General features: G+C 41.6%; 1 protein-coding gene across 4 annotated transcripts in view; it reads right to left on the bottom strand.

The window, feature by feature from the left end:
- The window catches only part of GPR155 (G protein-coupled receptor 155), a 48,950-nt gene extending 23,696 nt beyond the window's left edge, over window positions 1–25,254 (bottom strand). For 2 of the 4 annotated variants that reach the window (XM_051848500.3, XM_051848498.3), the window contains exons 1-7: window positions 24,952–25,254; window positions 19,763–20,259; window positions 9,450–9,849; window positions 6,936–7,101; window positions 5,593–5,748; window positions 4,195–4,278; window positions 3,429–3,546 (exon numbers count right to left, since the gene is read on the bottom strand). In XM_051848500.3, coding sequence (XP_051704460.1) covers window positions 3,429–3,546; window positions 4,195–4,278; window positions 5,593–5,748; window positions 6,936–7,101; window positions 9,450–9,849; window positions 19,763–20,228 — 1,390 coding nt within the window. In that variant the 5' untranslated portion in view covers window positions 20,229–20,259; window positions 24,952–25,254. The remainder of the gene's footprint in view (window positions 1–3,428; window positions 3,547–4,194; window positions 4,279–5,592; window positions 5,749–6,935; window positions 7,102–9,449; window positions 9,850–19,762; window positions 20,260–24,951) is intronic. The other 2 variants (XM_008258765.5, XM_002712193.6) reach the window with 1 other exon arrangement.
- Window positions 25,255–26,329: the final 1,075 nt, after the last annotated feature.

Genomic DNA, 26,329 nt, shown 5'->3' with positions numbered 1-26,329 from the left:
GCAGATTTCATAGAATTTTATTCCCTTATCTTAAATCAAGTTTACTTTAATACTATACTATAGTAGTCTAGTTTTTTGTTTAAGAATTTATGCCTTCCAAATAAATACTATTCCCAATAGTTTGAGGTATATTTTCTTAATTCAAAATCATTCATGTCATCCCTCCTATATTGTTTCTTTCCTCAAATTTTGCTTTATATGTGAGAATTCTTTTCAAAAGCCACATTTTTATTCTTTTGTCTTATGTGTTTAAAATCTAAGTGTAATTGGAAAAAAAATTAACTGTCGACCGAAAGATTCTAAAAATAAAAACACTCCCACTGTGCTGGTGAAAGAAGTGTAAGCAATTCTTACACAGGTTATGTTTTTAGAAAATGTCCCAAGTGTCTTGATGAAGCTTAGTCATGATGTGAACCTAACACAAACACAAATGCTTCCAAGGTCTTGGACTTCCCTTACCTTATACCCAATGACTTACACAAGAAACATCTTACTTAGTAAGTTCTACATAGCTATATAATCTTAGAACTTCAGTGTTGGAAGGGAACTCTGTTTTAAACTAACGCCTTCATTTTATTGACATGGAAACAAGGGTTTGCCCAAGCACACAACCAGCAGAGGGCAGAGCTGGACCAGAAAGAAACCCAGTCATAAGGTTCTGGAACCCCCAATCTTTAGAATTGTGGACCCTTGGGGTTCCTAAGACATATTCTTCAGGATCTGGGAAATTTTAAGTCTTTCTGGTTTATCTTCAGGGAAAATCATCTTGCAACCAACAGTCTCATGATTTCAGGCACTGTGTTTGGTTTTGTATTAGGTTGAACCAAGTGAAGGCCAAATGATACCCCAGCATGCAATGCAAACCCAAATGCAGGCTCTTTGGTGATTTGAAGAAAGAAAAGATAACTGGGTCCTAAAACTGCATATGGAAGTAAGGCAAGCCCAACTCAAAAAAGCCACACCAGAGAAGTGAATTCCATTTGAGATTCCAAGCTGTGATTAACAAAACAGATCCTTTGTCATGTTAATTAACGTTGTACATTAGAATTACTGGGTTTATAGTTTTGTTTGAATCTGCTTGGTTTTAGAGTTGTATTTTAGCTGTGTTTAAAGAATTTATAGCTATTCTTAAAAATGTATAGATTCTAGGGCTGGCACTGTGGTATAGCCAATAAAGCCACTGCTTGCAGTGCCAGCATTCCATATGGGCACCGGCTGCTCCACTTCTACTTCAGATCCAGCTCTCTGCTATGGCCTGAGAGGGCAGTAGAGGATGGCCCAAGACCTTGGGCTCCTGCACCCACGTGGGAGATCCAGAAGGAGCTCCTGGCTCCTGGCTTTGGATCGGCACAGCCATCTGGGGAGTGACAGAAGATATCTCTCTCTCTCTCTCTTTCTCTCTCTCTGCCTCTGCTTCTCTATAACTCTGCTGTTCAAATAAATAAGTAAATAATAATAATAAAAAAAGAATGTATGGATTCAGTGGCCACCTCACTCTTCCAACTTTTAACCTTTATCATTTCTGCCTTTTGGGGATCTTCAAAAAGATCTGGAAAAGGTGTACTATGAAAATGCATGGATTTCGAAATTAACCTTTTAATTCCACTTTCCACAAACATTTTTGCAGTTCCTAGGACTTCTCACTGATGAAGCTGTGAGAGTTCCTCCCTGAATCAGTTTAACCCTTCATGCCTATTTTCTTAATTCGCAAAATGAAAGATTTAAACTGGCACAGCAGGGGCTGGTGTTTTGTGCTCTTGGTCAAAACTTCCCCGTATTCCATATCAGAGAGTCTGGGTTTGATTCCACCCACATGGACCTGATTTGAGTTCTGCATTCCTGTCTTCCACCTGGCTCAGTTCCTCCTGTTGAAGATGTGAACCAACAGATGGAAGCTATCTTTCTGTGTCTCTTTGCCTCTCAAGTGAATCAAAATTTTAAAAAACACATAAACTAGAGCAGTGTTTCTTAAAGTCTAAGAGACTATGGGTGACACAAAAGCAAAATGTTTTTGATGAAATACATGGATTTATTTCAACATGCATTTGAAAGATTTTAATTATCACATGCCACAGGATTTTATTTATATAAGCTACAACTGACTAAAGTTTAAAAAGTGAATCAATTTTAAGAAAAAAAAATGGTATATAAATGGAGCAAAAATGGAAAGGATAGCATGCAATAAGTGAAACTGAAAATCACTGAACAAGGTGATTTAGAAGCAACACTTCCAGGTCTAATATTCTGTTGCAGCACAATAAACTGAAGGTTACAGGGTACCTTCATCGGGCCCAGGGAATTCAGAACAACTTCTTTGGATAGATTTTGGTATGTATGTTTAAAAAGGCCTGGAGTTTTTTCATGCACTTATCTGCTGCTCTTCTCTTATTCTCTTGAAGTTAACTTAAATAAACCTAAGTATTCGAGATGAAGTTGGCCCATCTGTATTTAGAAGTACGTCTTTAAGCTCTTTGAACTTGGTGTCTCTCATGCTAAGCAAGGTGTGCTTTGCTTTAAGAAGCACACACTGTCTTCCGTTTGCATGGAAGTTTTCATTCCGTAATTCCTCAATTCCTCACCGCCACACTGTTGTTTCACTTCAAAAGGCTGTTGACTTAGATGGAACCTGCTTTTGATCCAGGAGGCATGAAATCAAAGGTCTTCCTTTGCAGCCACTTCCTGACATTTGCCTCTCACCCTCCTACAACTTCCTTTTATGTGCCACGCTACAGGTTCTGATTTGCAGTATGAATACAAAAGAGCCAGACAGAATTTTTCCCAATTATACCAGACTGTATGCATCCAAATAAATGTTATATTTCAAAATGGCAGTGTGCTAAAACATTCTGAATACTCTTTTTGAAACCCACTGAAATGAGAAAGTCTTTCTTACTAGGTGCTCGTCTATTTCCATTCTCTTTTATCCCCTGACTTTTTCTTAGCCTCATTTTACCTTCTCCCCCTCTATTTGTTGAGAGCCTACCATGTACTGAACATAAATACCCATATTTCATTTCATCCTCAAAATAACTTTGTAAGGTGCTATTACCCTGTTTTTTGGATAAGGAAACTGACTACAAATGTTAAGTCATTTGCTTAAGGCAGAGCGAAAATTTTTTAGTCACGGTCTAATAGTGAGCTCTAGGGTACACAGTGTGTCCATTCTCCCATTTCTCCACCTGCCTCCTGTACCTGCCCCCTTGCTGTCTCCAAAAGGGAGTTTGGGATGTCAGTGGCCTAGAGCCAAAGACTCTACCACTAGGACAGAACTCAGATTTGCAGACTGACTGCGTTGGTGGGAGCACTTGCGTGATTGAACACTTTGATCCTATACTATCCAGCTTCAAATAAATCACTGAAAAGCTCAGGGCTTCTAGGGCTGGGGAAAAGGGGAACAGACCTCAATTTCTATTCATGGTCCAACTTACCTGTCCACAGGTAGGTGCTATACAGGGAGCTGTACAACAGAACAAACACCAAAATTTGTCCAACAAAATTTTTTTCTTTAACAAAATTCCATAGCATCATTCCAGCACAGACAATAGACTAAAGAAAAAATTATTAAAAGGCTGTAAATAGCTAAGAAAACCATGGGTCAATACTATCATAGAAAATAACTATTAAGTCAGTCTACTCATATATTTTATTTGCAGCAAAATAATTGTTCAATTTAAATTACTGGGAAATTATCAATAATTAGTAATAAACAACTACATGCTAGTTATTAGTAAAACCTCAGATTTATGATTAAAAAACCTTTTATATAGAGACTTTAACAATGTATACATTCAACTAAAACATAGAGACTATATTCTAAATATCAACCTTATATTTAGTAACATTATACACAGAAAACGTTAGCTTTCTTTCCATTATAGTTTTAGACATGCAAGGGGCAAGGCTTTAAGAAAATTTCAAGAGTTCAATTTTTAGTGATTTGATTATTTCTTATTAAAAAATGCAACATTATCATCAAATGCTACCATTAGCCTCAACCTTAGATAACCCAAGACCTGTTGAAATACGTAATATGTTAGGCATAAACCAAACTAATGGTAATACAATTATAATTGATTTGCCTTTGGTAATACTTCTGACTTTATAACTGGGAAAATCTTGCAAAGTGGTTTTCTCCTCACTAGTAGAATAATCCTTGAGAAAAGCACAGTTCTGAATGTCTGTAGAGATACTAACCTGAGCAATGAGTAAATTTGTTGTAAGCATATGAGGAAGCTGCTTATATTTCTTACTCAAAAGAAGAATACCCAGAGACCAGATCTGAAGACAAAAGTTTCAAAATTATTCATGTTTCTTAATCTTTATAATTACTTATTAAATAACATACTGATTAGTTACTTCAAAGAATCTTTCTATCCTGGTTCAGAAAGAAATTCCAATATTTTATTTACTTTAAGTTGTCGAATTCCCAAGAAGGTAGCAGGGTAATTTACCGCACCCAAAGTAAAATATAAAACATGAAGAAATCCCGCAGCAAATGAACGGTTCAGAAGTTACAAGGTCTTCAATAAGAACTATCTTGACCAGGACCATGTTCCAACTATGCCCAACTCCAGGGCCTGGAGTAGGACACAGGATCTCAGCCAACTATTCAGGAAAAAAGTTTCAGTGGGAGATGCAGTTGCAACGCTCCATTCTAAGATGTTCCTCTTTGTCTTACACCACATTGGCTCACATGTTAGGTAAATTCCAGGCTGTCTTAGCTCAAACAACACATGCCACCCACCCAAAGATGAACTGTCTTGCATTCCCCATATTTGACTTTGTATTCCACCTACACAGCGGCCAGCGAAGTATGCTGGTACTGGTTGATTTCCTGCTTTGTCCTTTCACTGCTAACAGGAACTTACATGGTAGGTCTTCTCAAACTGCCCTCTTAGCAATGGCAAGATTTTGGGAACGTGTGAGAAGTGGGAATTCCAATAAATCACCTTAATCACACATTTATTTGTTGCCAAAAGACATATTTACCAGCAAACATGGTCTTTTTTTATTCAGCTATGCTACTGTTTGAATTCAATAGGTAACTATCTATAAGATTCTCTGATTGTCAAATGCTTAATTATTTAAGTATATTCAATTGGAGAATGAAGCTAACCTTTCATTAATATTAAATGAGTGGTTAACTTTGAGCCCACAGATCCCTTCTAACCATATGATTCTGCAACAGCTAGTACTGATACAGTGATTCATCATTAGCAAATTGCTTCTCACATATATTATCATCTCATTTAACCCCTAAAACAACCCAGGGAAATAGGTGAAATCATTATCTTTATTTTATTTTACAGCTGATAGAAGTGCAGCTTTGGTAGAGTCATACAGTTATTCTGTGACAGGCCAGGCAGTCAAATCCAGGTGTGACCAAATCTCTTGCCTTATCTGCCATACAACTCTAACTCCCAGTGGAAAGACAAAACTCGATCAGAAGCTTGGCAATTTACTTGATAAGGAGGCTTTAGCTTTCTCAATTTCATAAAAAAAAAAAAAACCTCGATTTTTAAGTCCTTGTCTATTTCCACTGAAGCACTCATTTTGTGGTTTTGATTCAGTCTCACACTGAAATATACTTACCAAGGAGACCAGGCTGATAATACTTATATCGAAACTAACATTCTGAATGGCATACGCCAGTGGCTTAGGGTCCATAGTGGGAAAGGTCAGTAACCAGGCAGAAACATACATGATCGGAGCAGACACAAACGTGCTTATTACCATCCCTGAGGTTACCTGCAAAAATGAAATCAGATTGAGGAGTCACAATCTCAATCAAATAATGACCCTACCCTTCAAAATACCTGTAACAGATTAAAGCATTCTAAAATAAGAATGAGTCGGTACAGATGTTACACTCTCCAACAGGTTGTCCAATACCATACTTTCCCTTTTTGAGAGTCCTTAAATGTCCTTAACAGTTAGGTTCCCTTGGTTCCTCTTCCAATCTAGGCTCAATTGATAATCACACGTCATAAATATTAGAAATCCCATTGGTGATGGTTATCCTCTAGGTTCTAGAAAGGATATCATATCAATTATCTAAATAAACTGACAAAGAGTTTCTTTACATACTATTTCACATAGGCCAAAAATAAGCAATTTAAAAAATTACCATGCAAACTTTTACAGATTTAACAATGGAACTGGGGCTGGTGCTGTAGCATAGTGGGTAAAGCTGCCATCGGCAGTGCCAGCTTCCCTTATGAGCAATAGTTTGAGTCCCAGCTGCTCCACTTCCCATTCAGCTCTCTGCTGTGGCCTGCAAAAGCAGTAGAGGATGGCCCAAGTCCTTGAGCCCTTGCACCCATGTAGAAGACCTCATTAGAAGCTCCTGGCTCCTGGCTTCAGATTGGCTCAGCTCTGGCCGTTGCAGCCATTTGGGGAGTGAACCAGCGGATAGAAGACCTCTCTTTCTGCCTCTGTAACTGTTTTTCAAATAAATAAATCTTAAAACACACACACAAAATGGAACTGACCTTCATTAATTAAGGTCCTTCATTTTATATTTCAAAATCCTTTAAAGCTGTAGATAGCATGTATAATATACTTAAACACTGTTAATAATTTGGTGCTAACTGATTTTAGCTATATGTTGAAGTTGATGATGTGGTATTTTGCATCAAGTAGTTATCAATGAATAAAATATTTTTCCCTCAAAATTTCAAAAGTTAATATAAATAACTTAGAATTAATCATAATTAAGTATAAGTACATAATTCAATACTTGACAAAAGGCATGACTGAATAAAAAATTCCAGATGAAATAACTATTTTTACGTGATGCCATGATGCCTCCTTATTTACAGTGAGATGGCTTACAGATATCAGATACTCATAAAGAGCAATGTTGCTTTCTGTGATTCAAAAATTCACTGTTCTATCATCCACAGAAATAAACTTAGGAAACAGTTTATACATACAATCTCAACTTCCATGTTGAATTGCGTTGCAAAGATAGCCACTCCCGGTGCTACGGGAAAGACACCATACAAAAATGCATAATTCGATAAGCTTGTATGGTTCACTACACTGTCGCCCTTGTCCAAGAGTTCCACCATTTCTCTGCACAGGAGGGGCAGGACCAGGCTGCAGAAAGAAGAAATGCATAGTTTACTTTGCCAGGCAAGCATACTTGTCCTCAAGTAGTAGACTGCTCTGGCCAACGTGGCATTCGGTTCTCTTCTGCCCAGAAGGTCTACCTATACACATTCTTTGTGCATGCGTGTTGAGCATTTTGTTGAAAGAATCCAGAATGTATCTTGGAGCCATTTAGAGTGTGACAATTTTCTGAAAATACTTCAGCCATTAGGAATTTGGAGGAGAAAAAACAGATATTTTTTGTTCTACAAATAAATTTCTTGCAAAAAAAAAATGGTTAAAAGTTGCAATGGTTATAGCTGCTCTCTTGCTTCCTTATTGGTGCACTGCAGTTTTAAAAGAAAAAAAAATGGCAATTTGAGTAAGAATCTCTTTCAAAAAAACTAAACTTAAAAACAAAAGCTGGGGGGGCCTGAGCTGTGGTGTAGGGGGTTAATGCTGTAGCCTGAAGTGCTGGCATCCCATATAGGATGCCAGTTCGAGACCTGGCTACTGCACTTCTGATCCAGCTCTCTGCTATGGCTGGGGAAAGCAGCAGAAGATGGCTTAGGTTCTTGGGCCTCTGCACCTGCATAGGAGATCCTGAAGAAGCTCCTGGCTCCTGGCTTTGGATCAGCACAGCTCCAGCCATTGTGGCCATTTGGGCCTCTCTTTCTCTCTCTGTGTAACTCTGCCTTTCAAATAAAATAAATAATTTTTTTTTAAAAAGCTGAACTTTAAGTGGTTCAATAAATGGTAACAATGCTGTTCCAAAAGAATCTAAAAACCAGTAGAAAAATCAGAACGCTATGATTAGCTCTTCATCTCTGCATATATTAAAAAAGGCTAGCAATGGGAACAGACACAGGTGATGTAGAGCAGATAATTAGTGAAATCCAGATCTGGTGATGAGTCAATTATTAAACAAATCCTTCAGGATTCTACAGAAAGAGCACATTGACAGGAGCTAAGCTCTCCTTCAGAAATGCGCGGCCACGGCTTTGAACATTGTCACAGCAGCCTCTGGAGAGGTACTGAGATGGAGAAAACTACTTGTACACATGGAATTGAAAGATAAGCTCATTTTGGTGCCAAAAAATATACAAATCCATGTAAAATTTTTTTCATGATACACATTTTCCATGAACTCTTTGAAGACTCTGTATGCATTCCATTTTTCCACAGACATTTTGAAGGACCCCTTTTTTAATTAAAAAAATAATAAATATTTAATAAGAATCAAAGACCCAGGAAAAATATTTTAAAGTAAAATACTTAAATTTTACTTCTAAGCTGAAGTTGCTAATACTATACTATTATTGTTAGAACTGTTTTTTATACTATAACAATATAATCAATATGTTTTTTCTTGAGGAGCATTATACCATAAACAGTTTTCAGAACGTCTGTCTGTTTTCATTTATTTTGAAAATGTAGGAGTGGGCAATGGCGCAATGGTTAAGCTGCTGCTTGTGATATCTGCAACCTGTGAGAGTGTCTGGGTTCAAGTCCCAGCTTTTCTTTTGGTTCCAGCTTCCTGCTAATGCACACTCCAGGAGGCAGCAGGTGGTGGCTCAAATACTTGGGTCCCTGCCACCCACATGGGAGACCTGAATTGAGTTATAGACTCTTTGACTTTGGCCTGAGCCAGCCCTGGCTGCTGTGGGCTGTCGGCATTTGGGAAATAAACCAACAGATTTCTCTTTGTCAACTAAAATGAAAATATAAATACTACATCACATTACTAAATATACCTCAAGTACTTTGGGATAATCTTGCAAGTAAAATTATGTCACCTGCACCATGAAGTATAATTTTGTGGCTAATGAACCAAGTAAGGTGAAGAAATACTAAGGAGCTGATAAGAACTTCTTATTTGATAGGCTAGGACCAGATAGCTAATAATATTTCTGTTGATTTTCCAATATGTAAAAAGTTCAGTCAATCTCAGAATTACAGATTATTTTTCCAAAAGTCATGGAAAAATAGTTTGTGTTGAAAATTATTGTTATCATTCTAAGATATTTTTAAGATTGTAATGGATTTAGATCCTGCAAAATTCTTGTAAATATGATCTAACTAGGACATCGGGTGATAGTTAGGAAATTTTATAAAAAGGCTGAAGGGAAACCAATCATCTTTATCCTTTGAGAATAAAATTAAAGGGTAATCTACATGGAATAAGGAAATGATTTTCTAACATACACAAATATCACATTTTCTCTGAAATTACAACTACTCTATTGGGAAAAATTAACAACATTCAAAGAAAAAACAGTTGCAGACACACCCCAATGAATTGGATAAATAAGGCTTTTATAAAGCATTAATTCCTACATCAAGTAAGCAAAACTTACAGTTTGGCTGTGATGAGAAGAATTAAGACAACAAATGATGACTTCTTCAGTCTCCTTATTTTTCCTACCATGGTAAGACCAAGATAAAATAGGGCTGATCCCGAGAAAGAATTTCCAAGTCCATCAAGAAAATTTTCCATATATACAGGAATCTTTTTATCAAGAATAAAATTGAAGGCAATGCCAATGAAGACCATAAATACTATTGGGTTCTGTAACACACGCAGAAATCCAAGTCCCACAATTTTCACTTTGTTTTGTGAAGTACTTTGAGTGTCTTTTGACTTCTGGATTTCACAGAAGATAAACCCTACAGGGTTTAACATCATAAGAGATATTGGGGCCACCAAATAAATGTACTGAAGATATTCTGGGTATGTAGTTTGATATAAAGCTTCAACTGCAAAACAAGAATACTGATTTTAAAATGATTGCCATAGAAATATATGAATATATTATGTATACAACATTTTCTGTGCCTAATAATAGCATGCTGTAAACCAATCTACATTGGGCCAAATGATCTCATTAGCCTATTTTTGGAAACATAAATTTTAGTAATAAAGCTAAAAAGGAAGAAAACCTTACTGTATCATCTAGTTCATAAAATGATAACCAACATTTTTTTTTTTTTTTGACAGGCAGAGTGGACAGTGAGACAGGTCTTCCTTTGCCGTTGGTTCACCCTCCAATGGCCGCTGCGCTGCAGCAGACACATCGTGCTGATCCGAAGCCAGGTGCTTCTCCTGGTCTCCCATGTGGGTGCAGGGCCCAAGGACCTGGGCCATCCTCCACTGCACTCCCAGGCCATAGCAGAGAGCTAGCCTGGAAGGGGGGCAACCGGGACAGAATCTGGCGCCCCGACCGGGACTAGAACCCAGGGTGCCGGCGCCGCAAGGCGGAGGATTAGCCTAGTGAGCCACGGCGCTGGCTGATAACCAACATTTGATGTGGGCATTTGACAATAGTTAAGAAGATACTTGGGACACCTGCATCTCCTATCAGAGTACTTAGTGCAAGAAATGCCTGTGCTCCTGATTCCAGCTACCAGTATTCCTGCTAGCGTAAACCTTAGGAGGCAGCAGATGATGGCTCAAGTTCTTGGGTTCTTGACACTCGCAATGGGAGACCAGGACTGAGTTCCAGGCTCCTGGCTTGGTCAGGCCCAGCCCTAGCTATTGTAGGTATTTGGGGAGCCATGGGAAATATCTCTCCATCTTTCTCTCTCTCTCCTCCTCCCTAATAAATTTTAATTATAGCATACTGTAAACCAAAATTTTAAATGATAACCAACTTTAAAAATTCAGCAAGACCTAGCTAATTTTTACCATCTAAGGGCTAAGATTAGCTTCCAAAAAATGCAGAATTTTAGAAAGAAATAATTCAATGCAAAAATCTAGTAGCAAACAAAATATTTAAGCAGCAATAGCAATAAGGCAATTGTTTGTACCTGTGAAGAGAGCAGTTTCACTGGCTTGATAAGCAGATGTCAGATTACAGAGGATTGCAGAGAGAGAGTAGGAGACAAAGGACTAAAACATGACCACTGAAGTGATGGAGCCCACACTGTACAGGAAGAGAAGTGAAGGTGGGAGATGGCTGACAGAAAGAAGGGCCAAAGACTGCAGGGCCCTAGAAAGTCCAAGAATTCAGTGCAGTTGGAAGTTTAGTGGAGCAGGACAGATAATGAGCTATTAAGTGTAAGATTTCCCGGCTGACTATGGCCATTGGAGTTGGTGAAATGGAGTAGATACCACCGGAAATGAGGAGATCCAGGAACCAGGAGGGCAGAGAATTTAATGAGAAGTTCACAAGGGTGCTAAAGTGAGACAAGATAGTGGTAAAACTTGGGATAAGGATGACAACAGCGAATTGAGTATTAACATCTTCAATCAATGAGGGGAAATGACCGGAACGAGGTTAGAAGATGATGGCAACGAGGATGAGCAGTTGAGCCAGACGGCATACACTTCAAAGCAGTTGTTCCCAGAGCTGAGCACGATGGCCTAGCAGCAGTGCAGGTAACTGAGCAGGAGGAGCAGGAGGAGCAGAAGGTTTGTGGGCTGCGGGGAGAGGAACAGCTGCCATGTGAGTGCTGGCAGGGAAGCCCAGTGAGGGTTCTGAACTAGGGAGAGAAAGCTGGCTCCAAGAAATGTTCGGGAGGGGAATACAGGGAGTCACAACAGTGCTGATTCAATAAGAAGTGCAAATTCGACTCTCCCCTCTTGGGAAAACACAGGCTTCTTTTTTTTCCATATAGCATGTTCTCAAGTGCAAGCTAATCGCTTCACCTGTTGTTCACTGACAAGCACGGCTGGAGAAAAAGAGAACTGGCTGTGTTAGATGTACAAGAATGGTGCGCTAGAAAGGATGCATGAGTATTTCATGGGAGATTTAAGGGATTTTTCCAGAGCTTGAGTCTATAAGATAACTTCAGGACTTGATCACTGTGCAACATGTAGGAGAGGAGAGGGGGTTGCATCAGACTTCTAGCGGTTGCCTGGTAGAGATGAGTGTTAGTGGCCTGGCCAAGGCGACTGAGAGCCTTGGAGCAAACAACCCAGTCTCTAGGCACATTTTTGGCAATGGATCCCCAAATTATCCAACCTGCTACCTATAAAGGCTGATTCATAACTGACTTGAAGTTGAGATAAAAGATAAAAAATGAATAGCCACAATTACAAGGAGAGATGCAATTGTGTGAAAAAGTGTAAAAGATTAAACTTCTCAACTTACATTTAGAAAGAGTGACATGGGGAGGAAAATATATTTGTTTACTTACTCAGGATACATAAGTTCAGTTACCACCATGCACATGACTCATTAATGTTATGCAACTAGATTATACAACCTGCAGAAGTTCACCTTGTTCTCATTAGCTAAAAACCTACTTTTTATAAGATTCAATCCCTCTTTTGTCAGCTAAGCACATACAGAGGTCTATATCTCCAAAATAAAGCCGTGGTTAAAAAAAATATTTAATCACATAAGATTTCATAAATTCTTCTTTCACTGATTTTTAAATAAGGTATGCTAGCACTCTTTCAGTGGGTTTCCTTCATGTGTTGTCAGGTTTCATCTTTTGACTAAAAAAAGCAGGACTTTTGATAACTATTTCTAAATAGCTCTACTTCTGATTAGATGTTCTACCTCAAAAAAGAAAGGTGTCAATACCTGCCCACCACTCAACTTTTTTTTTTTTTTTTTTTTTTTTTGACAGGCAGAGTGGACAGTGAGAGAGAGACAGAGAGAAAGGTCTTCCTTTGCCGTTGGTTCACCCTCCAATGGCCGCCGCGGCCGGCGCGCTGCGGCCGGCGCACCGCGCTGATCCGGTGGCAGGAGCCAGGAGCCAGGTGCTTTTCCTGGTCTCCCATGGGGTGCAGGGCCCAAGCACCTGGGCCATCCTCCACTGCACTCCCTGGCCACAGCAGAGGGCTGGCCTGGAAGAGGGGCAACCGGGACAGAATCCGGCGCCCCAACCGGGACTAGAACCTGGTGTGCCAGCGCCGCTAGGCGGAGGATTAGCCTAGTGAGCCGCGGCGCCGGCCCGCACCACTCAACTTTTAATGTAGAGTATATATTCTGGAAGTCTTGTGTTTTCAATCTACGTACAAGAATTTTTCTTAAGTGGCCACAATAAAAAGTGAAGGTGTTTCTTGTGACAAGTCACAGCTATCTTTCTTTGCTCTATTCAAAGCCCCTTATCTGTAATGCCCTTTTCCGGAATAGAAATTTACTTTGCTGGCACTTTAGTAATGCCACATAATAGACTCTAGATTATTCCAAGAGCTCAATGTAAATTTGAGCAACAGTTTTTATTACCTATGGCTGGCCAGTCACCAAGTATGGTTGAGTCCCCTAATCCTTGGTTTCGCTCTCCATCGAATCAGTTACCCAGGGTCAACAAGAAGGGGGAGCATAGTACAATGAGATACTGAGAGTGAGACCAACCACATCCCCATAACTTTTATCACAGTGTATGGTTACAAGTGTTCTATTTTAAGTTGTCGTTAATTTCTCACTGGGTCTAATTCATAAATTGAAACTTAGCTTAGATCTGTATGCATAAAGAAAAACACCCTATGTAGGGTTTCAGGCATGCGCTGTATCCCCAGCAGATAAGGAGACCTACTGTACTGCCTTTCTTTTGTAGGTTATTCTGTATTTTCTCTTGATTTCCACCATTATTATTATTTGTCAAAAATCCCAACATTAGATTACTTCATGTGTTTCCCAACCTATACTCTTTTGTTTTTTCTCAGTCATCCCCTTCGCTCACTGCCAACAGTACCATGTAAATCTTAACTTTGAAAAGTCAAAATCTTTCAACAGTGAACATTTTCCCAGAGTTCTCACGCCTACAGGAAGAACTGTAACAGCTTTCTTTGGATATTCAGAGCCCAGTCTCCACACGTGCTGCTTATTTCTCCAACTCCTCCCTCACTGCTCCCTAATGCAGACTCCATGAGGCAGTTTACTGTCACTGTGCTCCTAATTCCAGCTCTGCATGCGAATCAGACTAGACTAGCACACCTCCAGCTTCTTGACATCTTTCCTTTCTTACCTGATTCCTGCCTACTACCTAAGGCTGGCCTCTTTGCAACACTTCCAGCAAGTCTTCAGTCTGTGGCATGGGTCTCCCTCTCTCTGGAATACTATGGCACTTTGTTTCTTAGTGCTACCCCAACTTCTGAGCCCCTGGCAGACACACTTCTCCAACCCACAGTCTAGCACAGTGCTGAGCAAGTCTGAAAACACTTGCCAAATGGAATTAACTGACATGGCAAGGAGCATCAAAAGTTTCAGATGCAGTAAAATGTATTTTTTGAACACATAGAAATTTACATCTAATTGTTATCAGTAATCCATTTTTTTTGTATCCCTGTGAAAACTTATTTGGGTGGGGCGCTGTGGTGCAGTGGGTTAAAGCCGTGGCCTGAAGCACTGGCATCCTATAGGGGCGCCAGTTCAAGTCCCAGCTGCTCTACTTCTGATCTAGCTCCCTGCTAATGTGCCTGGGAAAGCAGCAGATGGCCGAGTCCCTGGGCCCCTGCACCCATGTGGGAGACCTGGAAGAATCTCCTGGCTGCTGGATTCTGCCTGGCACTCTGCCTTTCAAATAAATAAATAAATCTAAAAAAAAAAAATTTAATGCAATGTTATTATTAACCATAGACACCATGTTGTACAACAGATTTCTTGAACTTTCTCCTCTTGCTTCGATGAAATTTCATAAACTTTTTCTTTCTTGTATACATCCTAAATATTTACAAAACAGGTTAATATTGGTTTATTTTTAACTTGGTTGAGCAAATGTGCAAAGGCAAAGAAGTATGGTCTAGTGGGAGAGGAAAAAATTGTGATTACATAAATACTTGTTAAATTACTAGAATAGGGTTCAACATGGGAATTTTAGTCTATTTCTGCCTTCATTTGCATAATTAACACTGTATCTTCTTTCATAAATTGGCAGTGCTCTTCTTTTGTTATCAATCTGAAGATGGTTTATAAAATCTAAAAAAAAAAAAACACATAAAAGCAGTGACCTCTAGGAACTAAAATAAAATATATAATCATAATATCAACTATTAAATTCTAATTAATTAATGCTTATATGTAAGGCTCTTGGAGGGAGGGGGAATCTCATTATGAGGAGTTATTATATAGCTTTGAAAAACGAAGAGACAAAATTAGCCACCTACTGTGGCTCCTATTTTGATTCCTGCAGGGTTTCAATCCCTAGCAAATAACACAAAGACCCTGACAAGATCATTCTATTATATTTAATGGCGTAGAGTTAAATGCTTCATTTCCTTTCTGTTTACAGCTCAAGCACTAGAGCATAATTATGATTAGTCAGGGTACTTATGCTATCAGCATTGTTTGAAGAATAAATTATAGGACTTAACTATGTCCTATTAGTATCTTTTAATGACAGAGGCAGGGAACCACTCAGGTTTGCTGAAATCAACATTTCACCTTGGTAGATTCTTGGTTTCTCCTCACATTTGGATATTTAAAAGTACTTCTCAAAAGATCCATTCTTATAAATAGTGAGCTGCTTCTTTGGTCTGCAATAATGTATTATATTGTCACTTGAGTAAGGATAAATCACTGTAATGTAATTTTATAGACCATTATGATTGTGTAACTTACAGGAAAAGGAAACATGACTATCCTTTTTGTTTATTCATTAACTTATCTACCTGCTCCTTGCCAATATGTTGAGTCACCTGTAAATAGGACAGTTGTGGCATAAAGGCAGTCTTAAAAAGGACATTTCTCACAACCCACAACTGATGCCCCTCTCTGTAAAAGAGAGTGAGGGCCGGTGCCGCAGCTCACTAGGCTAATCCTCCGCCTTGCGGTGCCGGCACACCAGGTTCTAGTCCCGGTCGGGGCGCCGGATTCTGTCCCAGTTACTCCTCTTCCAGGCCAGCTCTCTGCTGTGGCCAGGGAGTGCAGTGGAGGATGGCCCAAGTGCTTGGGCCCTGCACCCCATGGGAGACCAGGAGAAGCACCTGGCTCCTACCATCAGATCAGCACGGTGCGCCGGCTGCAGCGGGCCAGCCGTGGCGGCCATTGGAGGGTGAACCAATGGCAAAGGAAGACCTTTCTCTCTGTCTCTCTCTCTCTCACTGCCCACTCTGCCTTTCAAAAAAAAAAAAAAAAAAAAAAGAAGAAGAAGAAGAAGAAGAAGAGAGTGAGGATTTGGGAGGGGCTGCAGAGTAGACGGAAAGGTTTTCTCTCCAGAGACGGTCTTCTGCGTCCGCTCTGCGCACGGGCAGAAGGCAGATGGGCACAAACAGTACCACAAACATCCTCATCAGACGAGACACACTCGGCCCTGTCAGGGCTTGCAGCAACTGCCAGTCTGTTGGCGAGAGAGCACTGCTGTCTATACTGCTGGTTTTCAGTAAAGCCACAGGCTACAATCTGATGTTACATGAGCTCTTGCTAATTGTGGTTAAGAAAGAAAACCAAAAACTACAACTCAGAAACTGACAGATATAGTTAGCAGGGCGATGTGGGCTAGCTCACTGCTAGGAACACAATTATTACCAGATTCACTGATTTTACACTGGACATAGAAAGAGCAATAAAGAAAATGGCTGTTCCTTTTGTTTATTTGAAGATTATGCCTCAGTATGAAAATGGATTTACTCATCTAACAGGTATTCTTCAACTACTACTAATTTCATGGAATATCACAAGGAAAAAAACTTTGATTCTCTTTGACACTAATGTACTACAAGGACTGGTTGAGTCCTCTAAGACTGGCATGTTGTATTGCTGTGTGGTATAAGAAATGTCCAAGATTTAGAACCAGAAGATCTAGGTCTGGGTCTCAGTCACCTGCTAGTTGTGTAACCTGGGATAAAACAACTAAATCACTGTAAGCCTGTCTCCTTATTTGGAAATGAGGATAATAATATCTGCCCTACTTAAAGGAAGTGAATATTTAGGAAAGTACTCTGTAAATTTTAGTTACAAGGGGCTGGCACTGTGGTGTAGTGGGTTAGACCACTGCCTGCAGCGCTGGCATCCCATATGGGTGCCAGTTTGAGACCTGGCTGCTCCACTTCCAATCCAGCTCTCTGCTATGGCCTGGTAAAGCAGTACAGGATGGCCCAAGTCCCTGGGCCCCTGCACCCACATAGGAGACCCAGAGGAAGCTCCTGGCTCCTGATCGGCACAGCTCTGGGTGTTGCGAACAATTGGGGAGTGAACCATTGGATGAAAGACGCCCCCACCCTGCCCTGTGTAACTCTGACTTTCAAATAAATAAATAAATCTTTTAAAAAAAATTATAGTTACAAGTGATAGTTCTATTTAGTTGTGGACTTACTAATCTATAAGAGTTTGACACTATCTATTTCTATTTCACGTCTAAAGTTTTATCTAGCAATATTTATTATTAAATATTTAATACTATGGCACTAAGCCACATCTAAGATCATTATGCCATAAATATATTGATGCATTTACATTATTAATTCCCCTGAGGAAACGTACAAACACATTGACTCCTTTTATTTCCAGGAGTTTTCATTTCATTTTAAAGTTCGACAACCTTAGAGGAACGTCTATCTAGTTTCTGACTATTCCCAGCTTAGTTACCTAAGAGTCTAGTTTTTCCCTCCCTCTTAAACCTCCTGCTTTATTTGATTTCCTTGGTACTTCTCTGTTTCTGGTAAACAAGATGGAGGAATGCCAAAGGTGGAAGAAGAAGATGAAAAGCATAGTTCACTAGAATCTTGGGGTCAGTGGTGAAAAAGCTAAGGATGCGGAGAGGAGAAAACTACTAGATAAGAAACTTCAAAGGGGTATGCTGGCGCTGCGGCTCACTAGGCTAATCTTCCACCTAGCGGCACTGGCACACCAGGTTCTAGTCCGGGTCGGGGCGCCAGATTCTGTCCCGGTTGCCCCTCTTCCAGGCCAGCTCTCTGCTGTGGCCCGGGAAGGCAGTGGAGGATGGCCCAAGTGCTTGGGCCCTGCACCCCATGGGAGACCAGGAGAAGCACCTGGCTCCTGCCATCAGATCAGCACGGTGCGCCGGCTGCAGCGGGCCAGCCGTGGCGGCCATTGGAGGGTGAACCAATGGCAAAGGAAGACCTTTCTCTGTCTCTCTCTCTCACTGCCCACTCTGCCTGTCAAAAAAAAAAAAAGGAAAGAAAGAAAGAAAGGGGTGGGAGTCTGGCACAGTGGCTAAGCATGCCAGAATGCCTGGTTTGAGTCCCACCTCTGCCCCTGATCCCCAGCTTCCTGCAAACACGCACCCAGGGAAGCAGCACATGATGGTTCAAGTACTTGGGTCTCTGCCACCCATGAGGGAGATCCAGACTGAGTTCTGGGCTCAGAATTTTAGCCTAGCTCAGCCCCAGCTGTCATGGGCATTTAGGGAGTGGACCAGGGGATAGAAGACCTCTGTGTCTCTCTGCCTTTCAAGCAAAGTGAAAATAAATGAAAATTAAAAAAAAAAAAAAAGTTAATGGTAGATTTCACTTGTACACATGAATAAGTTCTCTTCAAGTCATTGCTTAGAAGACATGTCAACAGAGAAGCCCACTTCAAATAGCACCGCTTTATTCCTATCCCCCTGTACTACTTTATTTTTTATGGCCATTGTTGCTACCTGATACAATTTTAATTTTATTATTTATCTTCCCATTAAAATGTAAACTCAGGGGCCAGTGCTGTGGTGCTGTGGTGCAGTGGTTTAAGCTGCCATCTGCAGTGCCAGCATCCCATATTGGCACCAATTTGAGTCCTGGCTTCTCCACTTCCAATCCAGCTCCCTGCTAATGAGCCTGGGAAAGCAGCAGAAGATAGCCCAAGTCCTTGGGCCCAGGAAGCTCCTGGCTTGTGGCCTCCGCCTGGCCCAACCCCAGCCATTACAGCCATTTGGGGAGTGAGCCAGCAGATGGAAGGTCTCTGTGTCTCTCCTCTCTCTCTGTGACTCTGTCTTTCAAACAAATAAATCTTCAAAAAAAATTAATAAAACAAAAAGAATAAAATGTAAACTCAGTATGTATAAGAATTTTGTTCACATGAGTGAACAGCAACTAGCACCATCTGTGTAACAGTTCCTATGAGTAAGTGAAGAATGAATGAATACATCCACAATATTCATGTCTTTACATCATGATACAAGATCAAAGGGTGCATAATTTTAATTTAAAGTTATATAAAAAAGTAGTTACTAGATACTTATTTTCTCTGTGGCAGTGTTCTGAAAAACACATTTGTTCCCTTTCAAAACATCCCAACATCCCATATTGGTGTTCACTGTTCTATCAGGAAAACATACACACATAGAAACATAAACTTAGGCTGCTTAAAGAGTTGGGAGGGTAAAAAAGGAAAAGCTGTGAAGGTAAAAGAGCCCTCATCATCTTTATTCTCACACAAAAAGTGAACTCCAAGCAATACAGTCAAGTTTGGATAACAAGATCAAAAACAATGTTAATGTACAATAACATATATTTTAGATGGTAAGAAAAGGAAGGAGAAAAATTACTCATGAATTCCCCCTGCTAATTTTTTAATAATGAAAGAGTATTCCCAGAGGTTACTAGGTTATGGTCATTTATTTTACGTAGGTGTTTAGAGGATCCTCAATCTCTGAAGCTGAAGGAAAATCTAACTCATCTCAATTTAAGATACATTTAAGAAAAAAAAACATGAAAGGTTTCTTAGAATAGTAAGAACTGGTCACTAACAAATGTCTAGATAAATGAGAAGCATGCATAGTTTATATGCTAAAACACCCGAGTTTTTTAAAAACTTGACAGATAAAAAAAATAACTTACCTATAGGGTATCCCAATGCAAAGTCATTACTTTGTGTAGCAAAAATAGGGAATAGTCCAGCTTTGCTAAATCGACTGTCAGGACTGGCGACCAACAAGGTCAATACACACACAATGAAAAATACGGAAGCTTTGCCGATTAAGATACTATACAGGAAAGCCCAATCCACATTGGAAAAATTAAGTATAACCATGTTTTTGAATAATAAAGCTGGAAGTGCAAATCTGGAGACAAAATTTCCCAGTCCTTTGGCCTGTGTTGATGTTATGACATTGGCCCTTCCCGCTATGTAGCCACAAAGGACTATGCCAAAGCATTCTAGTAAGGCTGGGAAAAGCCTTGTTATTGCCATTGAAGGTGAGTCATTAGTAGCATTAAATCCATGTGTTACTGTTGTAGACCAAATCTCAGTCATGTTGACTGCAATGGTTGAGTTCTCTGCAGGTAAATTAGAAAAAGAATGCATTTTCTGTCACCCTCCACCTCCAACCAGGTCTCTGCAAAGAAAACAGAGGGTCAGAGTGACAAGCAATCAGAACTCTAGTTGAAATGAAACATTGTAAATCTAAAGTTCTCTGGCCAAGTAAATACATATGCTTTCTTCAAATACCACCAGGGAAAGATACAATGAAAAAAAGCGAGAGTTGGTTAATAACCTCTTTCCTCTCACAGGCAGGTCAGCTCAAAACATTTACGTTGCTATTCTGTATTCAGTCAGACACAAGAGCCAAACTACAGCTGCGGTGATGCCTTGTGCGTCTCTTCAGCGATCCACCACGGAGCTCCATCCTGTGGTGCGAGAGCACGGGGACCCCAGGGCCGCTGCTGAATGTCCACCTGAGTCCAGATCCTCTGGGAACTGCGCAAGTTCTCAGGGTTGCGTTGAGGAGCCACAGTGGGATCCGAGGGTCCTTTCCAGCCTGCGCGCAGACTTGAGGATCAGGAAGAACATAGCAGAGGCTCACTTAGCAACTCTGAATCAGTAACTGTAACTTTGCTGGGCTCACTTTCCTCATCTGTGAAAGGGCAAAGAGGGTATCTACCTCACAGGGACGTGAGATGAACATGCATTCACCTTGCAGTCACATTCAGCACACAGTAATCACTTAACCAAACTTAAACAGAACTTTCAGAGACTGTAAGGGAGAAAATGAACAAAATGATAGAATGCCACCAACTCACTCGTAGTTGCTTTTACCCCAGCCACACATACTGGTGTCATCGTCCCTTCACGCCTGGGGACTTGGCACATGCGGTGCACTCTAAAGCGTTCTCTTCTCTAACCATCTGCCACTTTCCACATGATTAACACCTACTCATCCTCCAAATCCTGCAGTTCCTGACTCATTTCATCAGGTCAGGCTTCTCTCACCCCACATTAAGGTCATGATTCTTTCCCAAACAGAACCATGATCTTTACCTTTAGGAGGCTTTTTGTGGTTTATAATTATACTCCGCATTACAGTGACTATTTTGATATATGCCTATCTCTTTGACTAGGCTGCAAATGTCACACAGCAAGAATTATGCACATTTTGTCATGCTAATGGGTCCCTAACAAGTCACAGTACCTGGCACACAGGAGATGCTGAAAAAGAAATTTTTTAATGAATGATTAAATAAACCTCTTATCCCTTCATGAATCAATGTGCTTTTTCAGGCATTATCTAATTCACGAACAGTAGTTTTTTTTTTGTTTTTTGTTTTTTTTTTTTTTTTTTTTTAGCAATCAAGTAGTCTAAATTTTTCAGTACAGCAACAGGCTCAAGAACACAAAATGTGTCTTAAAAATGGTCTAAAGATGTTCATAAAATGTTAAAGAACTCAAAGTGTGCTAGAAAATGTTCTAAAGATGTTCACAAAATGCTAAAACAAGGAACAAGTCCTTCATGCTAATATGACAATAATTTTTTCTTCCCAAAGAAACCCTTTATTTAAGGAGTACAAATTTCTTAAGTACAACTTTAGCAATATAGTGATTCTTCCCACCATACCTGCCCTCCCACCCTACCATCGTGTCCCTCTCCCATTCCCAGTTCCATTCTCTATTAAGATTAATTTTAAATTAACTTTATACGCAGAAGACCAATGTTATACTAAATAAAGATTTCAACAATTTGCACACACACACACACAAAACCAAAATATTACAATAATTTTATCAAACCTCCTCTTACTGCCAAGGGACACAACGAACACAAGTTTTGGCCAGCTCTGAAACTAATCAGCTTTTATTAATAACTTGAATTTAATATGTTGAAAATTGCCAATCTTAAGCGATTATTCAGGGTTTACCATATAAAGTGGCCTTACATAACATACAAAGTATAAAAGCTCATGCCTCCTGAAATGCCCAGGTCAAGTTCTCAAACATCAACAGCACATTAAGAAGCCTCACACGGAGGCCAGAGATCACCAATCACCAACAACTGATATGTGGGGGTGTGTACGCGAATTTTCTCTGTGTTGCCCTGGTATAAACAAAACCATTTAAAAACCTTACATTTAATCTGGATTAGGACAAGTATTTTTCTACCAGGATTAGACAGGAGTGGTCAATATACACAAAACCTGTAATACTCACATACTTGAAGTCTACCAAATAAGCATCAAATTATACCCTGGGAAAGCTACTAGTGGGCACAAATACCCATACTTGAAGTAAGAAGCTGGTAAACAATTCAACAAAGGCGTTGAACATTTGGAACCCTTAAGACTGTTGACTTGGAAGGGCAGTGCTGAAGGTGACGAACTAGCCCAGTCTTCTGATGTTTTTCAAAAGCTCGCTCTATCTCTTCACCTGAAGTAATGACTCACACTGCTCAGACCCCTTTATTTATACCACACAAACATTTCAATGTATTCCAATCACTTTTTTTTTTTTTTTTGACAGCCAGGGTTAGACAGAGAGACTTTTTAAATCAACAGTTTTAGCTAAAATAGCAGTCCAGTGAAAAGAGTTAAGTTCTGGGTTTTATTCCTTATCAAGTCCATGGGCCAATCACTTAGCCTAAATCTGTTTCTTCAACTACAAAATGGCAGTAAAGGAGCCGGCGCCAGTGGGTTAACGCCCTGGCCTGAAGCGCCGCCATCCCATATGGGTGCGGGTTCTAGTCCCGGCTGCTCCTCTTCCAATCCAGCTCTCTGCTATGGCCTGGGAAAGCAGTAGAAGATGGCCCAAGACCTTGCACCCCTGCACCCAAGTGGGAGACCAAGAAGAAGCTCCTGGCTCCTGGCTTTGGATCAGCGCAGCTCCGACCGTTGCAGCCATCTGGGGAGTGAACCATCGGATGGAAGACCTCTCTCTCTCTCTCTCTGCCTTTCCTCTCTCTGTGTAACTCTGACTTTCAAATAAATAAATAAATCTTTAAAAAAAATGGCAGTAAAAACCTTCCTCAGAAGCCAGTGCTGAGGCGTATGTAGTAGGTTAAGCCTCTGCCTGTGGTGCCGGCATGCCAAATGGTGCCAGTTCACATCCAGCTTCTCCTCTTCTGATCCAGCTCTCTACTAATGGCCTGGGAAAGCAGCAGAAGATGGCTCAAGTCCTTGGGTCCCTGCACCCACAAGGGAGACCAGGAAGAAGTTCCTGGCTCCTGGCTTCGGATGGGCCCAGCTCCAGCCATTGTAGGCATTTGGGGAGTGAACCATGGACAGAAGACCTCTGTCTCTGTCTCTCCCTCTCTGTCTCTAACTCTACCTCTCAAATACAAAAACAAAAACAAAAATTTTCCTTAGAGGGCTACTGTGTGGATATTTTATTCAAAGCTTATCACAGAGTAGGCCTTCTAGAAATGATAGCAATTGCTATTAGAAGCTGTAGTTCTGGTAATAATAAGAATCTTAACAAAGCAAATAAAATTCATTGTCCTATGGCTAGCTCTTCAAAGATACTTGTGTTACTCTGGAAGCGTCATGAAGTTATGAATTTCTGAACAATTAGGAGGTGTTGAATTTAACTTAGTCCGATATTAAGTAGTTGTTAATAGTGAAGAGAGAGCACTTCATTTTCCCTCTGGTTGATGGTCAAATCGTAGCAATGCCCAGCTTTAACTTTCAATTAGCTGAAAATTGGAAGAAAAACTTTTGGAAAGTGATATGCACTTTTCCACGAGGTTTCTTCTAACATTTTCCAATATTAACAAAAGCAATGCTTCCAACTGAGGGAAGTCAAAAGGACTTACAAGTTTAACTCATCTTAGTATTTTTTAAACGGGAAGAAAATATACTTTTTAACGCATATTTTAAAATGAACAGGAGCCACATCGATTTAAAAAAAATCGCATGCAATTTTTTCATCTTTAAAAACAAGGCTTGTTATAGAAGAAGTTAGTTGACCTGTCACAGTAAAAGACCACTCCCCGGGGCAGTGGCTAGAGAAAGCTACATTATATTTGGCTTAGTTAACAGTGAGCCACTGAAAATGTTAAGTAACTGCTATCTTAAGTGAAAATGAAGTAGGGGTGATTAACTTCAAAGAGAAAGCGTTACACTCTTGGGCTCTCTCTCAAACACCCAAATATCCTTTATCCCATGGGAAAAGCAGTCTTCAACACCAACAGTCACCCCGTTCACCCACTCCTGCCCGCTCTCGGGGAGAGCCGGAGCGCGGGAGCGCTCAGCACTGCTTCCCCAGTCTGCGCGGACGGACTCCGGCCTTCCAACAGAAGGGGTGCGGGAGTCCCCCAAGCAAACAGGCTGCCCAGAGGGTAGGTGCCGCCCGACAGCACCTGGAAGGCAGCCTGGGGAGGTCGCTCAGCTGCCCGAGGAGGTGAGGGTCACTACGTCACGGTAACTAACATACCCAAAAGGGTTAAGGAAGAAATTTTGGAGCAACGCTCCAGGTACCTGGGCAGAGGTTCTCTGGAGAGGCAGACACCGAGCCACCCTCAGGATACAGGGGAGAGGCCGAGGATGACAGGGTAGACGCACGTGCAGTGAGGCACCCCCACATCGGGGACCGCAAGTCAGGCCCCAGAGGGCACAAGCCGCCCCCTCCCCTGCGCGAGCCTCCCCGGTGGCAGGCGCTGCGGGCACAGGCGGGCAGGCGGGGGCAGCGGGCCGCGGCGCCAGGGCGTGGAGGGCCGGCTGCTGCCCATCTGCCCAGAACTGAGGGGCGGGGGCGAGAGCACCGGGTGCCCGTAGGGCCGAGCCAGGACCCGACAGGTCCGCTCCCCGGGGGCCCATCTTACCTGCTACGTCCGCAACCCGTGCGCTTCGAGGAGACAGGTGTCGATGCTCGTAGAAGGCCAAGCCGGGAGGAAATCACCCTCATCTCCCGCACCCAGCCCTCTTCGCTGAGCGCCGCTGGTGGCCGGCAGCTGCAGCTCACGCACGTTGCGAGAAAGTGAGGCCGGGGCGAGCCGCTGCGGCCCTGTCAGCCCCTCCCGGCGCCGGCTGCTCGGTCCCGCCCCTACCCAGCCTCCAGTCCCGCCCCCAGCCTCAGACCTGTCCTCATAGGCCCCCACCCAGCCCTCTGGCCCCGCCCCCACACCCCGCCCTGGCCTCGGGCCTCTCCTCAAGAGCCCACGCCCCGCCCTCAGGCCCCACCTTCAGGTCCCGCCCCCAGCCTCAAACTCCGGCTCCTCCGTCAGGTCCCGCCCCGGTCCTTGAGGTTCCTCTTCTAGACTGCCTCTGCCCGCCCCCAGGCCCGCCCACTATCTCAGCTTTTGAGTCAGACCCTCCACCCTCAAGCCCCGCCCCTGGCCTCGAGACTCTTCTTAGAGCCCCCCCGCCCAGTTCGCCCGGGGCCCCAGGCCTCTGAGCCCACGTTCCTCAATCCCGCCTTCAGGTCCCGCCCCCTCGGCCGCGAGCCTCCCCCGGCAGACTTCCGGCGGAGGCCGGCAAAATGGCGGCGCCGTGGGGGATTCCCAGTTTGATTTTCCGCTACCTAAGCTTAGCCTCGTGTGATCCGGCAATTACTCTTTTGGTTAGAATATTTTTTTTATTATTTTATAGCATAAAGTTTAAAAGCAAGGACCTACACTCAGACCTCCGTCAAAATCTTGCGTTCCGCCGTTCCCACGGCAGTGTACTTTGACCTTAAGAGATAAAAAGGACTGTAAAGCTTTAGTTAGCCCTAAGCTGGATTTAGAATATGGGACCTGTCCGAGACTGGTTGCATTTCAAGCCGGGGGCGGGAGCTACTTAAGTATTCTGAGAAGCAATTGGTTGTATAACGAGGAAACTTCCAGAGCTTTAAGTTAAGGCGCTGTGGATACTAGCATGGTGCGCCACTTGGAAACCTGAAGAAGCTCTGTAGTTGGATCAGCCTTTTCTAATCAAAGTTATTTCAAATTTAAAAATATTTATAACCCGATCCCGGTTGGTGTCTCCACAAGCATTGTTTTGCATGTTTAACTTGTCTGGCAACTTCAATTTTTTAAAATCATCTCTGCAGCTTTAGGGCAAAGATAACTGTATAGATTGCCAAGAACACAGGATCAAGGATTTGAAAGCAAGTAAAAATGAGTAGATATTAAAATTAGAAAAGGCATGCATTGTGCATCTGATCACTTGTTTGTTTTCTGTTTTCACTTGTAACTGCTTTGTTTCTCTTGAATCCAGCTT

The sequence above is a fragment of the Oryctolagus cuniculus genome, chromosome 3, assembly GCF_051225735.1.
Source record: "Oryctolagus cuniculus isolate XC-2025 breed Fujian yellow rabbit chromosome 3, ASM5122573v1, whole genome shotgun sequence".
Taxonomy (NCBI): Eukaryota; Metazoa; Chordata; class Mammalia; order Lagomorpha; family Leporidae; genus Oryctolagus; species Oryctolagus cuniculus.
This window is presented reverse-complemented; position numbering and strand designations above follow the sequence as displayed.